Here is a 17,694-nt window from a genome sequence, read left to right on the forward strand (position 1 = left end):
AACGTCGTGGTCGGGATCGGTGGAGGGGTAGGGTTATCTCGCCGAGGATATTCCAGTATGGCGCAAATGCGATTTGCGCCCGTTGGAAATTGGCGCGGCGATGGCGTTGGAGATGAATGTAAGCAGATCGGTTGGCCTACCATATGTAAAAATCCATGCAGGTTGCAGGTGCTGTACAGTAGGAACGCGACCGTTGTCAAAGTGCTTAACGCGAATGAAGCCCGAGGACGTGGATCGGAAGTGGCGGAGACGAGATGGCTCCACCGCTCAACTGGAATTTGCTGAAGTAAGTGGCGGCGGTCCTGCAGCTGCCAAGCCATCCAGCCAATCGTGATTTGGCTCGGGGACAAGGTGGGCTTGGATCGAGCACTAATATAGAGAGAAAAAGTACAAGACCTTTCTTATGAATTTACGAAGAAGAGAAGAAGGTTTAACGAAACAAATAAATGCGAAGAAAACTTCACGAGTTCTGGTTTTGTATGACGCCTAAAGCATACAAGAAATCAAGTGGCTTTTTGCCCTTCTTTAGATAAAAAAATTCCCAGTAGATCCGATAAATCTCCATAAATCTTTCTTACACCCATCCAGGGTAAAAAGTGAGATCCAAAAGTTAGAAAAAAGATCAACAAAGATGTATATATACAGTGAGAAGGAATTAGCCAAAGAAGTAAAAAAAAGCACGGCACGAGAGATGAGAGCCGACATATACAGAGATCCAAGGAAGCGGGGGGTATAACGACGACGGTGGCTCTCAGGCCGACCGGAAGTGGAGAGATAGAGAGAGACAAGAGTTGGGGAATAGGAGTAGCATGAAAAAGGCACGCAACGCAAGCAGACCGGAGATGCAGGGGAGAGAGATGATCCACTATAGAAGGGACGTTTAGATTTCGCCAAACATCTCATCCAGCTCATCAACCTCCACAGTCTCTGGGTTCTGCAGCTCTCTCCAGGAATCGAAGATAGGCTCACTGATGTCCATACCGGTCAAGGGCCGAGGACCCAAGCTGAGCTTCTCATGCGACTCAGTCAGATCGGACATCTTCAAGTCCACGTCCGGGAGGCCGCTGTTCAACATGTCGAGCGATCGCTTGAGAGTTGAGACGGGGGCCACCTCGGGGAGACTGATCTGGGGAGCAGTGGGAAGCGTGCCTGCCAGCTCCTCGGCATCTAACCCGGCATCGGCGCTCGTGCCAGACGAGACTGACGATGCGACGGAGGTCAGCGAAGGAGAGGGCGATGTGCCAAACAGCGCCGCGGCGGCGGCCTCGTCCAGGTCCGCACCGATTTGATCGGCGGGGTTCATATGAGAGAAATAATCACTGAACTCCTGCTCAGACATGCGGTCGCCAGCCGGCGAAAGGGAGCCACCGTTGACGGGAGAGTTGGAGATGCTCATCTCCTCGTCGATCGAGCTGAGGCCCTCGGACAGGACCGAGAGGCTCCGGGCCGATTGGTTGGCTTTTTCCTCGGAGGCGCGCTCACGAACCGCACTGGCAGTTTGAGTAAATTCCTTCTCGTCACCCTCCAGGGGCGGAGAAGCCGCACGGTGCGAGTGCATTAGGCGAGTATGGCCAGAGGAGTCTGGGAACTGGTCGGAAGAAGTTCCCCGACCCGCGGGATTGTTGAGGTCAACATCCTGGCCCTCTTCAAAGTCAGGCGACGACAAGTCCACTTCGGGACTAGGACTGCGCTGACGCGCGATCAAGTCCTCGTCGTCTTGGTCCAGACTTGAAACGCTAGGCGTAATATGTTTGCCGTCGACACCCAAGATAAGATCGTCGGAGGGATCAGGAATGGGCTGACGAGGGAAGGTCGTCAGGTAATAATATACTTTGCGCGGGTGGATGAGAATCAACTCTTTGGCCATGGGGCATGGCGAAAGAGCCGTCCACGGACGCTTCATATATGCCGCTAGCCGCGAAGAGAGGAGGGCGGCGGGATTTGCGGAACTGTAGCAACGTAGATAGGTCAGTATTGATGTTTATAGGCAATGCAGGCAATGGCGAACAGGATGGGATATGGAAACCTACTTTGCGACAGTCGAGTTCAAAGTCACAAGCACAGCAGCCAACTCCTTCACCAGGTGAGGGCGATTCCCCGTCTTCTCCAGCTGTTCGATCACCGCGATGACAATATCATCGTTAATGCCTTGCGTATCGATTTTCGGAGCGACGCCACCATCCATCGGGGACGGTGGCGGCGTGTGCTCGAAGGCTCCGTGCCGGCCGGCGCGCACGACAGATTCCCGGCGGTCCGTGGAAGGCTCGGGTGATAATGAGGTGTGCGACCTCTTCACTTTTTTGGCAGGCGGGACATCGTCGGTCGCAACAGGTTTTGAGATGGAGGGAGAGCGGCGCGACGAGTTGGGGAGGTGAATGCCGAGTGAAGGGAGAGATAGTGACTTGCGACGGGTGTTGTAAGGCATGATGGTATGGTATTATTTTTGAGAATTGAAGGCGAAGGCGGCGCGAGAGGTTGGGAGGCGGGAAGGAGAGTCGAGGTGAGGGAAAGGAGAGTCACGGTTTGGGGGTTGTTTGTAAATAGAAACAATAGAACAAAACTAATAAAAGCAGAAATGAACTAGAATAAGATAGATAGGAACAATACACAAGATTGAGATAGAGGATGATAAAAAAAGGAAGGGGGGAAAGAATATGGTAGATGAGAGGGGGATTGGGGGGGGGAGATTGAGGGAAGAAGGGGTCATCGACGATGCGACGAGCTCATTTGCTTCGTCCAACGGGGCCTGAGGAATCTCTCGTTGGAACGGGTGGATTTTCTCTTTTTTTTTTTTTCTTCTTCCTCTGTTTTTTTCCCCCTTTTTTTCTTTTCCTGTTCCCATAAATTACCGTAATTACCATTCCCGTTCGACATTTACCACTAGGCCCGTAACCGCCCGCGCAATAGAAAGTCTCTGATTGGCTGCGCAATGCTCTTTTCTGCCACTTGATCCTCTTTTTTCCAGGATTTCGGATGGATCTCCTTACGGAATGTGAACTGGCCAAAATCCTGCCCATCCATGGCTCTATCTCGCGACTTTCCGGGCTGCGAATCAGTTGGTATATACAGCTGCTACACGACGTTTGCCTTCAGTCATGATTAAACTGACTGAACCTCGGCGTTAAAGATTTACAGACAGTCTCTTCTACACCGCCCAAGCAATTAACTCGCATGCCCAGCGGCAAACCAGACAACTCAAAATTATGCAGGGATGCGACATGCATCTACAACAAACAGAAGATCTAAACACACGAGAATTCTTTTTAGACTCCAAAATTCCAGGCGGTCAGTGGAGATGGATGTTCATATTTTCCATCATCTTTCATATTTTCTTAGTCCCATCTTTCTCATCTCGTCCAAACAAAAAGGAGCTTTGCGACTCCATACCTTTAGCCCACTCATGGCCTAGCTCCACTGCTCCATTCCATCCTCGGCCATAGTGCATACCGATGGAAGGGAAGGAGGCAAAAAAAAAAGTACGTGGGTCACACCATGTGTCCCATAGCCCGAAATGGCCCTACGACTCCATTTTCCTCACGTTACGGAGTAGTTATTGTTGCGTCGCCCCATCTCCAAGTCGATGCTGGCTAATCATGGTGCTGGACTGTGAATAATAAGATGCGCCTGATTGGACTAGGAACTATTCGGCTGTTTTCTGGTTTGTTTTTTTTTTTTCTTGTCAAGCTGAAGGAATCCATCCGACGAGTCCATCATGATGTCTTGTTTGACCACTAAACCTACCGCGTCCTTCGTACACAGATCCAGGCTACTGAGAGACGGACGAGACAAACCACGATTGCGGGAAGCGATATGTCAAGGATCTGAAAATTGTCCTCTATAGATTGGTTGCTAGGTGACCAGTCGCTTTTATCGAAACTGACCGCTGCTCTTGGATCTCCTGTACGGAGCACCCGACAACATGTTTATGCTTAGCTATGTACGGAGTACCTAGCCTCGTAAAGATACTAGCGAATCGGATGCTCCGTACTCCGTACATATGTGATGTATAATGAATCAACTGTATATCATGTACCCGACGTACATACTCCTTGGCTTGTCATTAGCATTACACCACTACATCCTCCAAATGTCTCTCTCCTCGTCATCATGATCTTCCTCTCTGCCGACCAAGAGCACCCGAGGTCTCCGGGCGAAAACACCGATTCCCAAAAAGATCCCTAGCGTCGCCGTTGACTCCATAGGTGGATCCCCGGCCGAAGCATCGAGGAACAGTCCAGATGAACAATTGCCCTGATGGTACAGTGGAGTTCCATAAGTTTGCAACACCCGAAAAAGTTCAAACCCATCTCATCAGCTATACTTTGAAAGACAAGTTGAAACACAGATGCCGGGAATATCTAGAAAAGAGTGTTCAAAAGACATTCAGAAAGATCTATTAAAAACATAAAATCGAGGGCATATTTTGACGGCCTGTTTTCTTCGTCCCTGGTTTCAGACTTTTGAACCGCCACTGTACGGGATCTCCGTAATCTTGTACATCATTTTGTGTCAATAATACGCATAACCATACGCTAGTGGCCCTCATGACAATACCGTACCCGTTCGTTCCAAAACGACCCAAGGGATACTCGCAGTAGCGCCGTCGGGGGGAAAGTAGGCTCGCCACTCTTATGATGCACCTGGTTCAGCTCCAGTCCAACTGCATTGTCGATGCGATCGTGGATCTTGAGGTCTTTGGTTCTGTTTGAGCCTCGGAGTTTGCCTATCTCTCCCTAGCGTTGAACTCTTGTGGCGCTCGCGGTCGCATTTCTGTTGATCGCCCTGTGCCTCTCGCCCACAGAGCTGGGTACCCGATTACACCAAGGAAAGTGGTGATGACATCTGAGATGAGGGGAAGTCCCCGTTCCTTTTGGATGGTCCATCCAGCGACGTCGATATGATGACAAGCGCCCCGATAGATCCCCATTGATTTTCTTAGCTCTGAACTCTGCATTTCGTGTCCACCGGTCGCGGTTGATACCTTGAGAGAAGGTCTGATGTTTCCCCTTAATTGGCCGGTGGCGTATTCGATACATCAGAGGCTTGAGGTTATACTAGCTGAGCAGCACTAGCGAACTACTGTAGATAGTCACTCCCACTTCGTGCTCTACACACATAGCAACCTAGTTCAAGTCCAAGTCCACCTTCTGTCATAGAAGACATCGGCAATTTAGACCCCTGGCCCGTCCCAGCAAGGGTGCGGCAAGCAACATTTTACTGCACAGTATCATCTGCACGTCTGCCCACTATTGGCACTGGAGATCATTCCATGAGGCCAATCCCTACCCTCATGGGAAAACCACCCCAATAACTACAGTATGTGAGCATAATCTCCCCCAATAATCTACCCTTGCTGGCCCGTTGCCCGTTACCCGGGCCACTAGCACCCCTCTTTGATTAAGCAGTTGCCGTTTGCATGACATCGTCCACTGTTGGACTGGATGGTAACCTCCAAGCCATGCTCGGGTCGAACCCTCCTCAACCGTGGAAAGACTTCGTCGCCATCTGCTTATTGTTCGAATGCGTCCGCCGCATCGCATGGAAGCGGACTTTATCTGATCTGCAAGTCCGTTTAAGGAAGATCTGGATCAGGGCATACCTCTATTGTGTTTATAGAAAAATAGTACTTTTGTACAAAGGCCGAACCAAGATAGTGAAAAACACATAAAATCACATCTCGTCCAGCCCCCTCTCGTACTTACATCATGCAACGGGTGGGTGCGCTAATTCTCCGCATCTCCACCGATAGATGTGAGGTTGTCTGCTCCAGCCAGTCAGCCAGTCAGCCTGTATGGTCTGTCTGTGCGATGCGCTCAGACTCATCCCAAGCTCTGTAGCATTGACAAAATTCGTTAGCTTCGTACGGCATTGACTTTCTTGGAAGTCTATCCGCCTTCCACATTGCGAAATAGGCACAGTTACTTCTCAAAAACAAGTAGTCAGTCAGTTTGCATTGCCTACTGTAGTATGGACCGAAGGGGTTTCCTATGAAGTATATTTCGCGGATGCTAGTCTTGGACTGTGGCTTCAAATGTCAACATCATCGTCGTCGTCGAATGATGATAGAGTTTACGTAAGTCCACGTCACCTCTCCCTTCGTCGGAAACTGCTGTACTTACTCTGTGTAATACGCATCTGTCCCTCGGAGTAATCAACCAAGCCGATCCTTGCATGCCCTGTTTCAACACAAAACCCCGCGCCATCTCTCAAGCCCTCCCAAAATCGAGAGCCGAGAGAGGAGTTAATTGAACAGATCCAACAAAGACAGATCCAAGACATCCAAATCCTGCATGTACACCCCTGCAGCGATCTGCGACCTGCATATCGCTATCGATCAAGATTGGAAGGCCGCGTTCTCCGCCCGACGCCGTCGTTTACATGGCAAGTACTCCGTAGACTGGGCCGAATAGCTATGGCGAGTCGCCCTCCTTGGTATGGCGAGGCTGCTGGGTGTATACATTCTTTGTTGGATTTAGCCGAGTTGTACAGTGGTGTTCCATAAGTCTTCGTCCACCTGGTGATGAGATAATATTCTGCCGGTCAAATAACCTTACTGTGTAGGATGGTTGGTCAGTCTGACATCCTTGTTTGTTGGCGCATGTTGGCACATGGCTCTTAAACTTGGTTGGTCGGCTCGGATGACCAAGTTTGGTATTGTATTTTAGACTTAATCCCACTTCCAGACGCTAACAAACAGCGTTAGAAGGGCCTCGGTTCTAGGTTGGTTTTCTAGGTATTGCTATACTACTTGGCGTTCTCTTTTTTGCTGAACCATGTGCCATGGATACATTGTGAAACGGACTTGGAGACGCTCACCCGTTTAATGCATTCTGGTTGGTGGTTTCAGCGGTCTCGGGCCCACACTCATCAGTCTGCGACGCGTTGTGTGGATGGTGAAACTTGGAGATTAGAAGATCAGTTGGACAGTGCTTCCAGTTAGTTGTAAGGGTCAACCATGACCGAGTCGAAGGTAAACACGTAGTTATATATTTCTTTCAACAGATAGTTGACATAATTAGAAGGGGTGGGAAGGTTATGTTGTTTGAAACCTACGCACCGAGTTATAGTCTTACAGTGTCTCAATATATATACAATAACGGATCATACAAAACATCACCAAAGATCAGTCCACAGTCCAAAACAACTGCCAACACTCAAGTTCCCTCAAAATCACTCCTTCTCACCGTGATCCTGTCTTGGCCGTAGAACATACTTCCAAGTCGTCCCAAAATGCCAGCGCTTCTCCTCCACCACCTCCAACCCACTCTCCTTCACTATAGCCCCGATATCCCGATTCCACCAACAACCGTGTCGGTCAGCATGCGCCGGCGCCAGATTATCCAGAATCCGATTCAACCAGCCATAATACGACCGCCCATGCTCCAGAAGCAAGATGCGACCCCGACTAGGCTCCGTAATCGAGCCCAGATGCTTCAGCGTCGCCACGGGGTCCGGCATCGAGCACAATCCCATCGTTTGCACGATAGTATCGTAGTACCGATCTCGATCTTCATCACCAGCATCCCTGGCTGTCTTCGTCGTCGTCACAGGCTTCTCAACGGCAACCTTCGCGGCATCCTGTGCACGAAACAGCACCCTCGTAAACTCCGGCCTCAACCGTCGAAACTTCTCCTCCGTAATCGCCACCATCTGCGAACTCAAATCCACCAGCGTCAACGTCCGACATCCCTTAATCACTCCCTTCCCGTCCGTATCAACCCCACGCCGCTCGCCCAGCTCGTAGTACTCCAAATTCCGACCCGTACCGCAGCTCACCTCTAGCACATCGCCGCGCGCCATGTGGACGAGGTCGGCGCGCTTGGTACCCATGCGCATGGCTTTCTCGGACAATTCGACCTCGGCGTCGAAAGTAGGCGCGGTCGAGTTGTACCGATCCGAGACGTCGGTGGGGACATCGAGGGATTGCGCTTTGCTGACTTCGCGCGTGTACGACGCGTACAGGTAGCCCGTGTACGTGCTGATAGTGAGGGCTGTGATGCCCAGGAAGGTGAGCACGCGTGGTGAGATGCCATGGTAAGTTTTCTTTTGTGTGGCTTCCTTCTCTGTGCGGATGCGTTCTTGGAAACGCTGGAGCTCAGATTTAGGGGGTGCCTGTCTCTGTGATGGACTTGGTTTGGTGCTGGCGTAGAAGTTAGTAATCGATTATGGAGTTGGGAGTTGATTTATTGGGTGCCGGGAACTCACGTTGATTGTGCTGGTCGACGCGCTTTGCTTTTGATGCCTCTGGAGAAGGTGGTGACATGCCAATTGGCCTGTAGAGAGGCACGACAGATCCGGGGCGCGCTCATTGTGGCTATTGCTGGTGATGAGCCACCGGGGCTCTTTTTCCTGACCGAGGCCCTGAAGAGGAAGCGATTGATACAGACAAGGCTAGATTGTCAGATGGTCCTTTTTAAACCGTAGAACCTCCGTCGAGGACGTGTTGAGGTGCGTGGTAAAATGTGCTCGAAGAAGCGTGAGTCCAGAGATATGTGAGCATAGCAGAGAGATCCCCAGTCTGTCTTCTGATCCCAACAAATAACCCGACTGCAGCCTGAGTATAGAGACTGGCCGTGGATAAGCGCTGGCGACAGCGTCGGGATGTCGAATGGAGAACTCGGCAGCGGAAGCCGACCTGAAAAAACCGGGGCAACTCCGTTATCGGGCTATCAATTTCCACTTTCCCCGAGGGCGCATTTCTAAATCCGCCTCTTTCTCTCCCCCGCACGAACCTGTACAAAGTAAATTCTCCCACACAGTCCTCCTTACAATGGCACTGCCGCCTAAGATTCTAATTGTCGGAGGAGGCGTCTTTGGCTGTAAGTCGAGCACTAACACTCTCTACTCTTGCCAATGGCACATCGGCACACGAACGACTCTATGGTGCCACCGACATCTCTCAGAAACCCCGACACAGATTCAATTACAGAAATCAACCTGCCAGACACGAAACGGAATACCAACTAACCAACATTCACAGTATCAACTGCCTTGTCCCTCCGGGAGCGCCACCCCAATTCGCAAATCACCCTGGTCGAATCAGCACCCATCCCCAACCCACATGGCTCATCCGTGGACACATCGCGCATCGTGCGCGCCGACTATGCCAATGCCGCATACAGCGGACTCGCAAACGATGCCATTAAGCGCTGGCGCTCGACTGCTTGGGGTGCCGAGGGCCGGTACACGCAGAATGGCCTGTTGCTAGTGTACCCAGGCGACAGTGCTAGTGCGCAGGAGTATGCGCGCAAGAGCTACGCTAACGTGCGGGCCATTGAGGGCGACAATGTGATCTTTTTGCCTACTCAAAAGGATGTCTTGAGTGTTGTCCCGCCCTATGGGGAGGAATTGGATGTTGCGGGTGGCTATGTGAATTGGGGATCTGGGTGGAGTGATGCGGCGGCTGGAGTGCGGTTTGCGAAGGGGTTGCTCGATGCGGATGGGAAGGTTGAGTTCAAGACTGCCGAGGTGGAGAGGGTTCTATTTGACCGGTCGAACTCGAGCTCGAAGCCCAAGGCGACGGGTGTGGTGTTGGTCAGTGGGGAGACCCTCGAGGCGGACTTAGTGATTCTTGCGACTGGGGCGTGGACGGGCAAGTTGGTGGATTTGCGAGGCAAGGCCGTGGCTACTGGCCAGGCCATTGCGTATATCAAGATCTCGGATGCCGAGCAGAAGGAGCTGGAGAATCTGCCGACTATCTTGAACTTTGCGACGGGCATCTTCATTATCCCGCCACGGGATAATCTGCTCAAGATTGCGCGCCACGCCTACGGGTATCGCAATCCGACCACGGTGCCCGTGCCCGGTGCGAATTCGTCAGGCCAGACCATGCAGGTTAGTCTTCCTGAGACGGGTGTGCCCGTTCCCCTGGAGGGAGAGGAGGCATTCCGTGAGGCGCTGAGACAGCTGCTTCCGCGGTTTGTCAATCGGCCATTTGCTGATACTCGCATCTGCTGGTACACCGACACGTAAGTAATTCTTGTCGTTCTTCTGTTGTTTGGCATGAGGTGCTTCAGTTCTTGTTCTGGCCTGGACGCCAAAAGAAGGCTGAATACCTCACACTTCCTTTTTAAGCACCACAGCTAACAACTCGACCAGTCCCAATGGCGACTTTATCGTCTCCTATCACCCCGAATACGAGGGTCTCTTCCTTGCAACTGGTGGCAGTGGACACGCCTACAAGTTCTTCCCTGTCATTGGTGACAAGGTTGTTGATGCGTTGGAGGGCACACTGGAACCTGAGTTCCGGAAATTGTGGACTTGGAATGAAGTAGTGGCACCTGGTGTGGCTACTGATGATATTTTCGATGGCGATGGAAGTCGGTCTGGGGCCAGGAACTCAATTTTGAAGGATGAGCTGGCCAGAACCAAAAAGGCAGCCAGGAAGGGCGTTCTGTAGTACAGAAAGGTGTTGTACGGGAGAAAGGGACGGTTATGTTGGAAGTGTATATAGCATGGAGTACATGGATTGCATAGAGCATTGAGCATACAACAGATGGCAAGTGAACTACCAAAGGACATACCCTGTTTGCATCTACATACACCGGCCTACACAGGACTACAAATATTACTCAACCGTAGGCAAAGCACTATACGAGAACATGTTTTCTCCAACAATTCCATTTTTGATAACGGAAGCACTGCGGCAGAACAAGAAACAAGGCCGCTCTCGATCTCCCATCACCCATGAGCATAGAGCAACGACGATATCTAGGGAGCCTCTCACCATTTTTTGGGCCTACGATAGGTCGCCCTATCGCAGGTATGTCCAGCGCAGAGAAAAGGAAAACAGGATTAAGAGGCAGCCATTCGACCAGCGCACAGAACCGCCTCCACTGCGGTGTGCAGCAATCTAATTGTAAAGGGAGTCGAAGTGATGAAAAGAAAACCAGGGATCATCCCGAATCGCTAAAACGCCCAACAATGCTTGCATGAGAAATCGTGAAGGGAGCCACAACTCCAAATTGAAAAAAAGAGCAAATGCGAGGCAACCTGGTGCAGGCAACAGACAATGATTTGTGCTGTCTACCGATGCGCAAGGTTGGACCGTCGCGTGGAAGGGGTGAAAAATGAAGAAAAAAAAGGGGAGAAGTGTTAATACATAGATGGATGAATGAAAGATCTTCCTGGGCGTGGGTGGGGAATCTCTTAGACCTTGCGGAAATCTGCAGGATTGTTAGTGGCATAGTACTTCAAAGCGGAATTTACCGTCGGTGTGGAACTTACCAGAGAGCACAGGATAGATCAGCTCGAAAGCCGAATAAATCTCCTCTCGCACTTTGGCGCCAGTCAGGACAATCTTGCCGCTGACGAAGATCAAGAGCACAATCTTCGGCTTCATCATACGGTAGATGAGACCGGGGAAGAGTTCAGGCTCGTAGGAGCTGAAATGGTGGTGACGAGAGGCCAGACCCTCCAGACGGATGGGGAACTTGATATCGCAGGAGCCGACAATATTTTGGATCTTGAAATCCGTGAACTTGGCGTTGAAACCAAGCTTCTGGATGATACGCGCGTACTTGCGGGATGCCAGCTTGGAGTCATCCTCCGACTTGGCACCAGTGACGACCATCTTGCCGGAAGCGAAGATGAGAGCGGTGGTCTTGGGCTCTCGGATACGCATGATGACGGCGGCGAAACGCTATTTGCAAGAAAGAAGAGAGACCAGTTCAGCCACACTGTACCCTGAATGCATGGAACAATCTCAGGGAAGGTGTGGAATATACCTTAGGATTGTACTCGGCGTTACGCGCGTGCAGCGCAATGGTCTTCAAGTCCAGACGGCAGTCCAGGTTGACCGTAGCCACGATGTTCCTTTTCAGGGGAGAAAAAAACGTCTCAGCCGATGGTTTCTTTGGGGTGGGAACACAAAGAGACACAGGGCTTGGAAACATGGGTAATACTCACTGCAAAGTGGGCACGATGCCGCTGGGGTTGTTCTGAGTGGCAGCGCCAGGAGTCGCAGCCGGAGTAGCGGGCGTCACCCCGTTGCCGTCAGTGGCATTTCCTCCAGCTGGCTGTTGACCGTTGATTGCCTGCGCCTCTTTCTCCGACGAGGGCGGGGTGAGGTCACCAGCACCGCCCGGGAAGGAGAGCGAGGAAGGCGAGGTGAAGGCACGAGCCTGTTGCGCGTTCGACGGGTGGGTCGTAAGCGAATCCATGATGGCGATTCTCGAGGTCACAAGGATCGGCGATGAATCAGGTGGGTGGAAGGAAGAGTTCACGGCTGTGAGAGAGGGAAAGAGAGGAAGGTTAGCGACGGTGGCGAGATGAGGATAAGAAGCGTGAAATCGAGGCCGAGTCAAGAAGGCGGTGATATGGGGCAGAAAGGAGGTCATGTGAGTGTACAAACAGGAGGCTTACCAAAAGGAGCGGGAGATGGACAAGTGAATGTATCCCCCTACAAGACAGATGCGGCGCGATCGAGAGATGAGGTGGCGGTGACACGGATCTCAAAAACTCAAGATCGACCAGGAATCCTCGATGATAAGACACGAATCAAGAAAAGCACACTGAAGTGTTTTCTGGGTCACGATCGTCGAGTTGGGTTAAGACAGAAGACGAGGAAGATAAAAAACCACTTTTTTTGTTTTTGCGAATGTTTCTTTTGTTTCTTTTTTTCGATCCTCTGCTTTTTCTTCAAATGGGATTTTTGTGTCTATCTTGTGCAGTGATCTGAATGAGAGTGGTGGAGCAAGACCCTGGGGATGAGCAAGAGACAAGCTTCCGGATTAGGTAAGCCCGAGTATGGAACTGGGAGAGAACCTGGTAGTAGGACTGCTTTTTGTGTTTTGCGACCTCTTTTGGTTCTTTTTTGGATTTTTTTCCGTTCCGGAGAAACAGAAAAAAAAATTCAAAAAAGATGAGGAGCTTCCCGAGAGATGAATCCTTGAGCGAACTCAGGAGCCAAGATTAGTCGGAAGGAGGGGGAGGGAAGGGAAGCGTGTTAGTTTGCAGCGGATGCCAAGACCGAGACAGAAATCCCAAAAATCCAGGAGGGCGCGGGCGTGGGAGATTGGGCCTTTATATAGTGCTGACTCACTGCCCGCGTCAGGGGAGGCTGGGCCCGCTGAGGTGGCGGCAAAAGCAGCAAGAGGTGCCTTTCACCCGGTTCCACCCATTTCCACCCATGGCCGCTGACAGCCACTCAGCATCCCCTCCACAGCCACTAATGCAAACTAAACTCCACCAGGGGGGCCGCTAGCGGCTCTGAGACTGCCAGACAAGCCCAATCAGACTCATTGACCGCTATCGAGGCCCATGATTTGTCGATACAGGCCCACTCAGCCTGGTCCTGGCCCCCTGAATGGCCACGCCGCCCTTGCGTTTCATCCTCTTTTACCCCCCGTTGACTCTTTTTTATCCTCCGCCGCGCCATGGGTGTGGCCAGTGGGCGTCCAGTCCGCGGGCCTCCTGCAGCTGATAGTCGGATCCGTCTCATCCTGCTTCCTGCCCTCCAATCACCACCCTCGGCGCTCCGTGGCTGCTCCCTGGACGACGCGCTATCCCCTCGCTGCTTTAAGCGATGGCAACTGAACAAAAATTGTTCGGGGCGGCCGTCTTTCTTCTCTCTTCCCTTTCTCCACCCAACGACTGGAGAGGCGTTTGCGAAGCGCCAACAAACACCGACTATCCTGGCCTTTTGTCCCTCGCTCGCGATGCTAGAGGTTGCTAATGACTCAAAACCAACAGGAGCTGGACTCCAGGTCAGCTCCCAACACAGAGCGCTCCTGCTGTTGCCCATGAGTCGTAACGTTGGCGGTCATGTTGGAATTCCAGGCGAGAGGACAGGTGGACGCTTGGGGGGCAGATTTTGGGTTCAACTGGGTCGACGAGTCGACTGGTCGAATTCGCGGATCTGATCCACCCGCCCGCCAAGCCTGCGATGAATCTCATGGCATGCGGGTTTTGATGATCGCTGACTTCTCCAGGCTGTCACTTTTTCGACTTCGTGTTCTCCTCATAGGGCAAAAGGTTTCAGCCGCCGTACGGAGTACATTTCCGTACATTGTACTGTGTAATGTACGAGGTGTGTTATGTATATGGAGTACTCCATACACAGCTCCTCGAACAGCATTTTCCACGAGCTCGGTATGCTGAATACCATACCCGACACTACCATCGTCACATTCCTGCAAATCCCCGGTATTTATGCTGAATCTGTCAATACTGTACTCTCCACATAGTTACTCCTGGTGCTGACTGCATAGTCGCGATAACGTTAGTTAGTCAAACAATCATGATGAATCAGACTTGAAGAGCTCGAATATACAGCAGGAGCGCTGTGATGGCCGAAGTAGGCGTAGAGATGTGATTGCTTAGCATGGGGGATTCAAACTGGTGCAGATCACTTTTTGGCTGGCGACAAAAGTACGAGGCTACTCTCCACGGATGTACTTTATGGAGCGCTCTGTTCTCCGTACTCCGTACTCCGTATACAGTACTATCAAAAGCTAGTCCGTTGGCTTGCTCCTCTTGACCATCCCTCAGGTCGATGATGTCAAGATAGGGTCAAACTGGAAAATCATTTTGCATGTGATACACGTGATTGAGACTTCCGTAATAATCCTACGATTAGTGTAATCAAATCACTTGACTACTGACTTGCTATGGACTGACTTGAATAGGCTATAGAAAAGCATGATATCTTTTGACATAGCATCTCATCTCATGTTGTGACTCTCGACAGCCTACTGTAATCGCTCCAGGGGAGCCAGGGTGCATCTCCGAGGACCACTGGCGGTCGGTGACCCAGAAAGGTGTCAACGGAGGACTCACTGATTCCCATCACCGGCACTCTGATTGGTGGACAGACGGGCGCTGAGCCTCGGGTAGGCGGTTTTCGGCGTTTTCGAGTGCAGCAAAAAGTTCGGCTGGGCTCGCCGACAGCCTTTCGGCTATTCAAGGCCCAAAGGTTGAACCTCGAAACCATCAAACATTCCCCTCACAAGAACCTCCAGCGACACACTTTTTGATATCCTCGACTCGGCCATGCCCATCGTTGTTCGGTAGCGCTACTCTCTTGCAATCGCCCTTTCCGCTTTCTATCCTCGTCTAAACATCATTGCGTCCACGATGGCGTCAAAAGGCGCTGTCTTGCCTCTGCTGAGGCGCGAGATGCGATGCTCCTCTTCCCGACTCGCACGAGCTACCCCCGCCCTCGCCATCCCCGTTTGCTCTCCTGCTACTTCTTTAGCAACCTCTCGTCGACAGCTCGCTCGCCGCTCTGTACCATTCTTCCCGCCTACTCAGATCCGTGCCTTTTCGCAGTCAGTAACACGCCGGTTTGCCGACGAGGATGGAAACTTTGACCCCCGGTCCATCGAGCGAGAGTCCGATGAGGTGGATGTCTGCATTGTCGGTGGTGGTATGTGTTTTCAATGCTCGGGCGTTTGACCCCTCCCCTTCGTAGACTATTCCCGGCTAAATCACGCCTTTCGATCAATCTAGGCCCCTCCGGTCTCGCCGCCGCCATTCGGTTGAAGCAACTTGCAAATGAAGCTGGCAATGAGGACTTTCGAGTAATTTTGTTGGAAAAAGCTGGCGAATTGGGTGCCCATATCGTCTCTGGCAATGTTCTCGAGCCGACCGCATTGAACGAACTTCTCCCCGACTGGCTGTCAGAGGACAACCCCTCTCGCTTCGAGGGTGCGACTCCCGCCAAGGGCGACAAGATGCGCTATCTCACTAAGAATTCGTCCTTCCCCCTCCCCACCCCGCCGCAGATGCATAATCACGGCAACTATATTATCAGCTTGAACGAGCTGACCAAGTGGTTGGGTGAGCGCGCGGAAGAGCTTGGCGTGGAAGTTTACCCCGGTTTCGCTGCCAGCGAGGTCGTCTACAACACTGACGGCTCAGTGAAGGGCGTTGCGACGAATGATCTTGGAATTGGTCGGGACGGCCAGGCGAAGGATAATTTTGAACGCGGCATGGAGTTCCACGCCCGCGTCACCCTCCTTGCCGAAGGATGTCACGGCAGCTTAACCAAGCAAGTGATCAAGAAGTTCGATTTGCGCCGGGATAGCCAGCCCCAAACGTACGGTCTTGGTATCAAGGAAATTTGGGAGATCCAGCCCGAGAAGTTCAAGTCGGGCGAGATTACTCACTCGATGGGTTACCCACTACCCAAGGATACCTATGGTGGTGCTTGGATGTACCACTTTGGCGACAACATGGTCAGCATTGGTCTGGTGGTTGGTCTGGACTACCCCAACCCCTGGCTTTCACCGTACGGAGAGTTCCAGAAGCTCAAGCAGCACCCCATGTTCCGGGAAGTGCTGGAGGGCGGCAAGTGTATCTCCTACGGTGCTCGTGCGCTGAACGAGGGTGGGTTCCAGTCCATCCCCAAGTGCGCCTTCCCCGGTGGTGCCTTGATCGGCGACACGGCTGGCTTCCTGAACGTCCCTAAGATCAAGGGTACACACACTGCCATGAAGTCGGGCATGCTGGCCGCTGAGGCTACCTACTCTGCGCTGCAAAGCGAGAACGAGGGCACGGTCTTCCTGTTCGATTATGAGAAGGCTTTGCGGTCTTCGTCCATCTGGAAGGAGCTGTACGAGGTGCGCAACATCCGCCCCTCGTTCAACAGCTGGCTCGGCTTCTGGGGTGGCCTACTCTACTCTGGTTTGGAAGCTATGATTTTCCGCGGCCGTGTGCCCTGGACTCTCAGCCACCACGGTACGGATGCGGCGGCCACCAAGCCGGCCTCGCAGTACAACAAGATCGAGTATCCCAAGCCCGATGGCGAGATCACCTTCGACATTCTGACCAGCGTAAGCCGCACGGGCACCAACCACGAGGAGGACCAGCCCGTCCACCTCCAGGTGAAGGACTGGGAGGCGCACAAGGACCTGGCCTGGCCCGTTTATAAGGGTGTGGAGAACCGGTTCTGCCCGGCCGGTGTGTACGAGTACGTGGAGGATCCCAGCAAGCAGCACGGAGTTCGGTTCCAGATCAATGCGCAAAAGTAAGTTCCGCTTGTCCGTTCCCGACGGGCCGAGGATGTCTATCTGAGTTGTTGTATGATGCATGATGCATGATGCTGACTGTGTTTCTTCTAGCTGTATTCACTGCAAGACCTGTGATATCAAGGTACCTACCCAAGATATCAACTGGCAGACTCCCCAGGGTGGAGAGGGTCCCAAGTATATCATGACTTGAGGGCTCTTTTCTCGGGTTTCTAAAGTTTCTAAAAATTGGAGTTTTGGGGGCTTTCAGAATATAAGGCGAGACCTCGATCGCCTGTATTGTATATTGTATATATGCGAGAATACCAAAATGGCCAAGCGTTGTATTTCCATATTTCTCCCATATTCCCCCCTCGTCCTTCTAAATCTGGTCAAGGACAAGGTACGGTGCAGGTGAACCTGTACATTGTGGATTGTAGTACTTTCTGTTGGCGCGGTCGTGGCAAACCCGGGGGGGGGGGGGGAATCCGCGGGCAGAACCGTGGAATGAGGGTGGAGGTCCACGAGGCGGATCAACTAAATCCATCGGCGTTGAACTAAATCTACTCGACCCCTTGTTTATGTATAGATATCCATTATTATTCTTCAGGTTGATGGAACCCACCACGGCCAAATCCTGTGCAGTGTGAACCCCCCTTCTCTTTCTCCTTTCCAGTGGGGGACCACGTGGATCGCTGAGGAGAAAAAAAAGTGAGGCGGCCAGAGTTTCCAATCGCTGCGCCCA

At 52.1% G+C, this 17,694-nt stretch overlaps 6 protein-coding genes across 6 annotated transcripts; 3 read left to right on the top strand and 3 right to left on the bottom strand.

Annotated features, from left to right (window-relative positions):
- Positions 1-57: 57 nt before the first annotated feature.
- Positions 58-334, top strand: N7458_010943 (uncharacterized protein; the record flags this gene model as incomplete). The annotated part of the gene is made up of 2 exons (XM_056914325.1): positions 58-118; positions 180-334. The coding sequence occupies 2 exons, from the start codon at positions 58-60 to the stop codon at positions 332-334; spliced, it is 216 nt and encodes a 71-aa protein (XP_056763174.1).
- A 546-nt stretch (positions 335-880) lies between these two features.
- N7458_010944 (uncharacterized protein) lies at positions 881-2,425 on the bottom strand (the record flags this gene model as incomplete). The annotated part of the gene is made up of 2 exons (XM_056914326.1): positions 881-1,949; positions 2,031-2,425. 2 exons carry the CDS (start codon positions 2,423-2,425, stop codon positions 881-883), a joined length of 1,464 nt encoding a protein of 487 aa, XP_056763175.1.
- A 4,745-nt stretch (positions 2,426-7,170) lies between these two features.
- On the bottom strand, positions 7,171-8,309 carry N7458_010945 (class I SAM-dependent methyltransferase; the record flags this gene model as incomplete). Its single annotated transcript, XM_056914327.1, has 2 exons — positions 7,171-8,140; positions 8,206-8,309. 2 exons carry the CDS (start codon positions 8,307-8,309, stop codon positions 7,171-7,173), a joined length of 1,074 nt encoding a protein of 357 aa, XP_056763176.1.
- A 461-nt stretch (positions 8,310-8,770) lies between these two features.
- Positions 8,771-10,399, top strand: N7458_010946 (NAD(P)/FAD-dependent oxidoreductase; the record flags this gene model as incomplete). Its single annotated transcript, XM_056914328.1, has 3 exons — positions 8,771-8,819; positions 8,981-9,968; positions 10,099-10,399. The coding sequence occupies 3 exons, from the start codon at positions 8,771-8,773 to the stop codon at positions 10,397-10,399; spliced, it is 1,338 nt and encodes a 445-aa protein (XP_056763177.1).
- Positions 10,400-11,176: 777 nt separating this feature from the next.
- Positions 11,177-12,161, bottom strand: N7458_010947 (TBP family protein; the record flags this gene model as incomplete). The annotated part of the gene is made up of 3 exons (XM_056914329.1): positions 11,177-11,641; positions 11,727-11,814; positions 11,908-12,161. 3 exons carry the CDS (start codon positions 12,159-12,161, stop codon positions 11,177-11,179), a joined length of 807 nt encoding a protein of 268 aa, XP_056763178.1.
- A 2,914-nt stretch (positions 12,162-15,075) lies between these two features.
- On the top strand, positions 15,076-17,163 carry N7458_010948 (electron-transferring-flavoprotein dehydrogenase; the record flags this gene model as incomplete). Its single annotated transcript, XM_056914330.1, has 3 exons — positions 15,076-15,367; positions 15,451-16,969; positions 17,064-17,163. The coding sequence occupies 3 exons, from the start codon at positions 15,076-15,078 to the stop codon at positions 17,161-17,163; spliced, it is 1,911 nt and encodes a 636-aa protein (XP_056763179.1).
- Positions 17,164-17,694: the final 531 nt, after the last annotated feature.

The sequence above is a fragment of the Penicillium daleae genome (assembly GCF_028827525.1).
Source record: "Penicillium daleae strain IBT 16125 chromosome Unknown utg000008l_segment0_segment0, whole genome shotgun sequence".
Classification (NCBI taxonomy): domain Eukaryota; kingdom Fungi; phylum Ascomycota; class Eurotiomycetes; order Eurotiales; family Aspergillaceae; genus Penicillium; species Penicillium daleae.